The sequence below is a fragment of the Plecotus auritus genome, assembly GCF_963455305.1.
Source record: "Plecotus auritus genome assembly, chromosome: 5".
NCBI lineage: Eukaryota > Metazoa > Chordata > Mammalia > Chiroptera > Vespertilionidae > Plecotus > Plecotus auritus.
The window spans coordinates 64,140,654-64,149,825 of NC_137776.1; the positions used below are offsets into that span (position 1 = coordinate 64,140,654).

Below are 9,172 nucleotides of genomic sequence, written 5' to 3' on the forward strand. Positions count from 1 at the left end.
TCATATAAATGAAATCATACAGTATTTGTCCCTCTGTGACTAGCTTATTTCACTTAGTCAAGGTAGATCTTATGTATTAATAGGGTTGGCTTAACTTTGTATTTCATGGAGTTCATTTTATTTCCTTTTCTGTCCTAAGGTTGTATGGCTGCCCAAGAGAATGATAGAAGATTATAGTTGCCAGTGTGAATGAACCATGGCCTTCACCACCCACTGCTTACCATTCTTTTCCAAGATCAGCCAGGAAATTCACAAGATGGATGTGAAAGTTCTCCAGGGGTGGGTTATTTCTAAATGTCTTCTGGTGACTGGCTGTGTAATCTATATAATCTGAGACTCTGAATAGCTTTCATGTACCTGGCCCTGAGTGATAAGGAGAAGGTAAACTCAAAATGCCTGCTCTGGTGGGGATTTTGTTGGATATACGATGTAGATCTTGTATTTGGTTAAGGAAACAGTTAATTTTATGACAGCAACTCTAGAGTGTTTATAAAATGAAAAACTCATACAAGAGTTAGCAACAATTTCACACCCCGGTTTGATGCCTAGGCAGATGTTATGGGAGCATTCTGCAAGTTCATTAAAACAGGTCACAGTTGGCATCACCAGTGAGACATCTGTCAAAAGCATTATGTTAGAGACTTGTCTGAATCTGTGTCCCCAAGAGGGGTCTTATGTAAAAGAACTTTCTCTGATGTAATAAATGTGTTTTCCCCTTAAAAGTCTAAAAAAATTCTAAAAATAAAAGCAATTAAAAATTGCTAATAAAAAATGTTGATTCATTCAGGTCCTTTGTCTATTTTTCATATGGGTCTTGTATAGGAACAGCATTTCCTGGGATACTTGCTAAAAAATGCAAATTCATATTACGTGAAATAAGCTTGTTACAGAAGGACAAATACTGTATGGCTTCATTTATATGAGGAATCTACAACAGTAGACATATGTAATCAGAATCCATATAGCTAAAAAGAATATAGCCCAATTTAACAGATAAATGAACTAGAAAAATATTTACAAATATATCATACATACAGTTAATATATTTGATAAAGACTTATTATAAATCAGTATAATCAATATGAATGATAAAATATCACATGAGAAACAAAGGACCTGAATCTAAACATAAAGGTTACAAAGTAAGATATACAGTTCTGTAACACTATGTGGAAAGGTACCATTTTTTTCCTATCAAATTTGTAATGGTAATTTTTAAATATCATAATATTGATGCTCAAGAACAGCATTTCCTGGGATACTTGCTAAAAATGCAAATTTATAGGACCCATCTCAAACCCACCAAAGTAGAATTCCAGTGGGTGAACCCAGGAAGCAAGTTAGGGAAATTGCTTCATTAGCTTGCAGTCAGACCTGGGAATCATTCATTTCCTATCCCCATCCAGGTTACATTGGAGCAAGCTTGAAGAGATTATTCTAAGCAGTGGTTTTCAAACATGGCTTGTCTACTACATTACTTGGGAATTTTTTTTTAAATACACACTAGGGTTCTGATTTAATCCTTATGGGTTTGATTTGATTATAAAAAAATGTAAAAGCTCATTCTAAAATGTAGCCCATGTTGAAAACACCCCAGAGAGTGTGATAAAATGGATATTTGTATGCTTTCCAAATGGCAATGAAAATTGGTACAAACCTTTATTACAATTTGGCTGTATTGCTTTTTAAAAAAATAATATTGTTCTACCTAAAATTGCAATTTTGTAAATTTATCTTATCTATGTAATCTACATATAGAAAACATTTTTGAGCAAAAATGTTCTTTGTGTGTAATTGATTCAGTAGCAATATTTGAGAGCAGCATAACTGGTCAGCTATAGGGCAATTGCTTAGTAAATGATGGTATGATCACATAATAAAGTGCTATATACTCATTAAAAGTCTACATATAATACATTTTTTATGTCATGAGAAAAGACAAGGTTAAGGAGGAATGGTAAGATATAAATTGTATTACTGCATGGTCAAGACTAAGCTAAAATAAGCATAGGAAAAGAAGGGATGAAAATATTCTTAATTACTAAGGGTGATTATATTTGAACTCTGAGGAGATAAATGACTTTTAGGTGTTATTTTCTAAGTTCTCTGAATGTCAGAAATTTATATCTAATATTTATGTTCAGTCTAATTTAAATATTTAGGATTTTTATTGTGGTAACGTATCTATAACATAAAATTTACCATTTTAACATTTTGAAGTATCTAAGTCAGTGGCAATAAGTACATTTACATTGTTGTGCAGCCATCACACTTTTTCATCTTCCCCATTATCTTCTCCTCCTAGTCTCTGAGAACTATTCTACTCTTGTCTTTTTAATTTGCTTATTCTAGATATCTATATATATAAAAGCCTGATATGCAAAGTATCCCCTCCGGAGTTCGACCTACTGGGAGTTCGATTGCTCACAATGATGTGTGCTGACCACCAGGCGGTGGCGCGATACGGAGGAAGCCAGCAGCCACTAGGGACCCTACCCATGCACTAATCCATGTTGAGTATGTATCAGAATTCCACTGCTTTTAAGGCTGCGTGCATGTGTATACCACAATTTGTTTATTCCTTTATCCACTGATGGGTTTTTGGGTTGTTTCCACATTTTGGCTATTGTGAATACCACTGCTATGAACTTTGGTGTACAAATACCTGTTCAAGTGCCTGCTTTCACTTTTTGAGGGTATATACATTGAAATAGAATTGTTGGATCATGTAGTAATTCTATTTTTAATTTTTTGAGGAACAGTCATACCATTTTCCACAGAGGGTGCACCCTTTTACATTCCTACAAGCAATTCACCTGGATTCTGATTCGAACACACACTTAGAATTCTTTACCTAACAAAGTCAATCACTTCATATGGAAATCTTTCTAAAATGTGTCACTCACTTTCCAGCCTTCTTAAAAGGAAATATTAAACAAAATGTAACCTTTATTTATTTTAATAATTTATACATATCGATGCCCCCTTAGGAGCTGCAGAAAGATACTTTTGCTTGAGACCTTGCTATGTGCTACTAGACACTACTCTTAAGTTATTTTCAGAGAGCAAATCAGTCCTTTCAATATCCTGTGAAACATCATTCCCATTTCACAGGTAAGTAAATGAGATACCTGAGGGTGATGGAACTTTTCCAAGATCGTGTAGCTAGTAAGTGAAGACAGTAGGATTCAAAGTCCATGACTTTACATGTGTTGTTAGACTCTTAATCATCTAAAACTGTTTGTCTCTTTATTAACTATCTCCAAACTAATATAGCACACTTTTAGAAAATCTGTGTATGTCATTTAATTTGCTTTCCCTTCTGGAGGTGCTCCTTGTGGTAGTAAAGCACCTACCTCTCACCATTTTCTTCTCTCCAACCCACATGTTGCTACTGATATCCTGTCACCATGAAAAACAGATAAAGAAGAAAGTTAAAACTATGTAAAAAGTAGAAGTACACAGGTTAGAGAGAGATTTTGAGGGGTCTATCTAAGGGTAAAAATATATGAATTTACATATTTGAAGTGCATGGTATCTCTTTTGGTAGTTCAATAACCTATTTTGCTTTTTTTCTGGCTGTGTGTGTGTGTGTGTGTGTGTGTGTGTGTGTGTGTGTTCCAGATGCTGAGTTTACTTTTAAAAATATATATATTGTTATTGATTTCAGAGAGGGAGGGAGAGGGAGAGAGAGAAACACCAATGATGAGAGAGAATCATTGATCAGCTGACCAGGAATCAAACCATGACCTCACACCGGCAGGGCCTGAGTCTAATTCTATGAAAGAATAAGAGTGCTTAGTCTTAATCATACTTACATTGTGTAATATAATGTAGCTTATTTTTTTTTAAAAAAAAAGCTTCCCTCAAAGTAGTAAATATCCTTTCTATGTCTGATATTCTCTTTTCTTAAATGTCTATTGAATATTTTCAAAATACATGCAAAGAAAGAACCAAGAATAAAAAGGTTTTAACATTGAAAGCCTCTGGTCGTATATCAAGACTATTTAAATGATAGACCCAGTGACTACTGTTTATAGATGCCCATCAATACCAGCCTGGAATATCTTGGTAGAATGTATTTATTATATGTCATAGATATTTCCTGGAAAGAACAGATAAGTGTTTCTTTCCTGTGTAACATGTTTATTGTGAAATGCTGAGCATTTAATGTTCTGAAAGTCAAGCCTTCTTTACAATGAAGTAGGAGAGGTCCCTAGTTAAATATAACAGTGAGTCCTGTGTGTCAAAGCCTTTCATTTAAAGTAAATTATCATTATGTCACCCCTTCCACATCACCGGCTATTATTCTAGAAATTGACATTTCTTAAAGGATTCTTTTCCACATCTCTAGCACTTTCCTTAGGAAGCAGGTGAATATAACAGTTGTAAAGGTGAGAGGAAAATGTCCACTCAAAAAGGAAAAATAAATAAAGGTTTCTTTAGAGAAGCTGTAGCAGCCCAGATTCCCTTAGGTGTTGTAATGAGTGAGAGGTAAATGTAATTTTGTACTACCGTAGGTTTAATTTCCATCTCAATGCTCCAAGCAACCTTATTCAACAAAACTGCGGGGGCAGAGGGGCATTGGGAGACGATAAAGGAAACAAAACCACATTCCCCCAAATCGGAACTATCTCAAGGGAATAGCACATTCACAATTTCCTGACTGGTTAGTTAAAGCTGAAAGAAATAAAGACGCAACGTTACTTTACTTCCTTTAAGATTATGCTCCCCAAATCTAGAGTTTTGACATTATAAAATGTTCACTGGACTCCAAGATTTAATCATTTTAACACTGCTTGCCAAAACAGTAATACTGTCAATATCAACAAATACACTCAAATTCTGATAATGAGGAAATTAAAATTTTTAGGAATTGTTTATACCTCAAGTGTACTATGCTGGACCTTACAAATGTACTATAACTGTATTTGTTTTTGTCACATAAAGAAGGGGCTATTCTCTCTATATATTTATCAAAACCCAACTTCTACTAAACACAAAATCCTGTGCAAATTATTATTCCTGGTAGTTGATCTCTATTCTCTACCTTTTGCTTTTCTAAATTCCTACTACTTGCCTCTGTCATTCATTTTAATATTGCTTCATATTGTCTGAAAGTCGTCTGTAATTTTTATACATATGTTTTATTGTTTTGTGTTAACCCTAACCAAAGGATATTTTCCCATTGACTTAGAGAGAGTGGAAGGGAAGGGGAGAGACTGAGAGAGAGAAACATCAATGTGAGAGAGACACATGGATTGTTGGCCTCCTGCACAAGCCCCTAACCAGGGCTGGGGATGGAGCCTGCAACCGAGGTACATGCTCTTGACCAGAATCAAACCCATGACCCTTCAGTCCAAAGGCTGATGCTCTGTCCACTGAGCCAAAGTAGCTAGGACTGTTTTATTGTTCTTACGTGTCACCCATATTAACTAAGATAGACTGATTGTATAGTGAATTCTAAGTAAGTTTTTTTCTAATCAATTAATAATTAGAAAAAAGAAATTATTGGGAGTGGAGCATTCTTTAAGGCTAATATAAACATGGGAAACTAGAGCAATAAACCAGGTGAATTGCAGACAAGGCCCAGCAGCATAGGTCTCGAGATACTAAACATCCTCCCAAAAGGAAAAACAAAATGCTATCTAGAAGGAACTAAACTTATTGAAGCTAATATACAATCAAAAATTGAAAACTCTTAACTAAAGAGTTTTATCATGGCCACAAAATAGTACAAAAACATTTAAGGAAACCTCTGAATGGAATAAATGATGTTTGGGGAAACAAAAATTAGAAGGTTTAACGAGCATATAGAATGGAATTGAGAATAGAGTTGAAAATGTAACAGCTACTTGTTAGGTCTGATCAAATAATCCAATCGATATCCCCCCTCCCCTGGGAAACTAACCTTTAGACCACTTCACAACCGACATTCCCTTTCGCTTAGACCACATTCCATCTGCTAAGACCATTAACTTTCCCCTCCAGACTTGTGCAGGAGCCAGACCAGACGGGCCCAGAGAATTCCCCTTGGAAAAAAACCACCTAGAGTCCTTTAAAATCCCTGACTCCCTATCCCTGGGAGCTGGTACCATTTTGGGGCACAGCCCATCTGGTCTCCAGATGATCTAATAAGTTCATAATTCTTTACCACATTTGACCTCGTGCGTTCCTCCTTTGGTGACCATAACACTACTATGTTATAATAGAAAGTTAGTAGATGTATTCTATCAAAAGTTTGGACTATGCTTCGAGGTTTCCAGCTGAAAGAAAACAGTTGAAGTGGGGTTGGGGTGGGGGAGAGTAAGAGGAAGGACGGTAGAAAAAAGATTTTAAAAAACATCTAGAGTTTAAGAAATAATCTGACAGGTTTATAACATTTCACTGCAACTGACAGCAAAATTATGAGTTGAATCTTCACTCAGACCCCTAAAACATCTGTAGTTTTGTTTTAAATGACTAAGGTGAAATACATCAGGTTATGGAAAATAGGGAGGGTTTCCAGCAGTTGGCCAGTATTCTAGGTGATGGATGTAATGAGCAATTCCCTTAAACAACTGATTTACTGCAAACAGAGAAAAACATTAGAAACACATCCTAAAATTCATCTGCAATTAAGATTACAAGAGTGGCTGGCCACTCGGTCCACCTTCCCCTCCCTTACCAGAGCCTTGACCCTTGCGCCTGGCAAATACCTTCACACAAACGCCACCGAAGAACAACACCTCCTTCCCATAAACCCCTTTCCTTTGTCCTAAAAATCAGAATAAAACCCGCTTTACTCTGTTTTCTAATAGCTTCTTTTCTCCCTCTCTTTTTTCCTTCCTCCCACCTTTTCTTTCTTCTTTTCCTCCTTCCCTCTCTCCCTTCTTTTCTTTCTTCCTAAAATCAATGCTTTTTAAAAACGACACACAGGTCAACCCCACTCCACTAGAAATCCTTCCCAGGCTCTCAGGTGAGGCTGTCAGACTCAGGCATTCGCAACCACCATCTGGCACCTGGGATTCCTCGCCACTTTCCATCGCTCAGAGGTGAGAGGGGCGGGAGGCGAAGAACGCGCAGAGCTGGTGTGACCCAGTTCTTCGGAAACTTTCAGCTGATCTCAACCATCCCCCAACCCGAAACTCTTTAATCATCCATCAAGCCAGAAAAGTACAACGACCTCTGCCTAGCCTTTGGAACTGGAAAAGAGGCGAAGCAAGAAAAGCAAGACCAGGAGGTTCGCATCTTTCCCTCACCACCGCCCAACCACAGCGGACGCAGCGCCGCAATGCGGCCGGAAGGGGCCGCTGTTTACTCAGAGCAGCGGCCCAGCCGCAGTCGCGCCCGCACCTCCCACGTCCCTCCCCGGCCCAGCCTCGCCAAGTTCCTACAGCCCCCAGTCGAGCGAGCGCGGGGAACGAGCACCGCCCGGCAGCAGCAGACGGCGCAGACCAGCCAGGCTGCGGCGCAAGTCAGAAAGGCTCCTGGGAAACTCTCACCGGCGGGGACTTGGGTAGGAGAGAGCGAGAAGCTCCAGGGCGCTCAAGTCTGCAAGTGAGTGCTCCGCTCGGCACCTGTTCCTCTCGCGCCACCGCCTTCCCACCCCTCGGACCCGCGCCTCCCAGGCGCCCTCCCACCCCGGCGATGAATCCCGTGCTGGGCAACCAGACGGATGTGGCCGGCCTGTTCTTGGCCAACAGCAGCGAGGCGCTGGAGCGCGCGATGCGCTGCTGCACCCAGGCGTCCGTGGTGACCGACGACGGCTTCGCCGAGGGCGGCCCCGACGAGCGCAGCCTGTACATCATGCGCGTGGTGCAGATCGCCGTCATGTGCGTGCTCTCGCTCACCGTGGTCTTCGGCATCTTCTTCCTCGGCTGCAACCTCCTCATCAAGTCCGAGGGCATGATCAACTTCCTGGTGAAAGACCGGAGACCGTCTAAGGAGGTGGAGGCGGTGGTCGTGGGGCCCTACTGACCAGACCTCCGGCCCCCGCGGCGGCCGCCCCACACCTCCCCACCTCGCCAGCCCGGCCGCGCCCCCTGACCGTCCGAAACTGGGCGAAGCAAACCTGTCGGAGTCAATTATTTCTCTCGACTTCTGCCTTTCGGGATGAAGCGACCTGTTTCTCGCTCGCTCTTTGAAAGTCCCCGTGCCTGGCTGTAGGAGGAGAGCGCCTCTAGACTGAGCAGCAAGTGGCAAGAAGAAGGAGATTACAGCGCAAACTTTGGAAGCTGCTGCTAGCTTGGGGTGCGGGAAAACCGACGGGGCAACGGCTCTTCTCCACCCGCAGGTGGGCCACGCTCTGGGGGCAGGTGGAGAGGGCGGGCAGGGGAGAGACCCAACAGCACCGAATGCCCGATGGCCTGGAAAGTGACCCGTGCATACGCCACGTAACAAAACTAATGGGGACACAAATCCGTGTCCGGATTTGGGCCCATTCTCTGCCTTTCCTCCCAGCCCTGGCGGGAGAGGCGATAAATACCTTTGCTTGATTGCAACGTGCCGTTTTAATTTGTGTGTGTGTGTGTGTGTGTGTGTGTGCGCGCGCTTGAATATAAATATTTTATAACTCTTTTTCTGCCCTTGTGACCTGTTTGCCTGACCGGGAGTTAAGAGTTTTGTCATCGTGGGGGAAAAGGGTGGGGGAGGGGGAGCCTGCGAATGTGAATGGGGTGAGTTGTTTCTTTTATTTCATTCACAACTGGGTCTTTGGAGAGGGGGGCTGGCGCCCCATCTGGCCCCCCGGCAAAGACCCGAAGTAGAACTCTGTATGTAGCTCGTGACTGCACGATTTATGCCACAAAAGTGCTCTTGACATTCGTGACACCGTTTTGACTCTTTTTTTTTTTTCGTGTTTAAAATTTCCTTAATAAATGCAATATTTAAGTGTTTCTTTCTGGCCTCTTGGTGGTCATTGTGCGCTCCCTGCAGAAGGGAATGGGGCAAGGAGTCTGGTTGCCGGTCCAGGGAATTCGCTTCGGAGAGCTGTGATTCCACTTGTGGTTCCCACCGAGGCACGAGGTGGGGACGAGACAGAGAGGCCTGAGGCCAGTGAGACGCGGCCAAACCTCAGGCACAGGAGGCAGCATCCTTTGTATCCTCGGACAGTTAATATTTTATATTTCATTTAGACTCAGCTCTTCAGCCAGGAGAGAGGACAGGAGAGCCCAGTGGGAACATTACACTT

General features: G+C 41.4%; 1 protein-coding gene across 1 annotated transcript; it reads left to right on the forward strand.

Moving 5' to 3' along the window:
- The first annotated feature begins 7,111 nt into the window (after positions 1 to 7,111).
- Positions 7,112 to 8,876, forward strand: RPRM (reprimo, TP53 dependent G2 arrest mediator homolog). The gene has a single exon (XM_080668162.1). The coding sequence runs from the start codon at positions 7,630 to 7,632 to the stop codon at positions 7,957 to 7,959; it is 330 nt and encodes a 109-aa protein (XP_080524288.1). The 5' UTR covers positions 7,112 to 7,629; the 3' UTR covers positions 7,960 to 8,876.
- Positions 8,877 to 9,172: the final 296 nt, after the last annotated feature.

Bases quoted from the DNA above. Each gene is read 5' to 3' on its own strand.
- RPRM (XM_080668162.1), top strand. From the start codon at position 7,630: ATGAATCCCGTGCTGGGCAACCAGACGGATGTGGCCGGCCTGTTCTTG.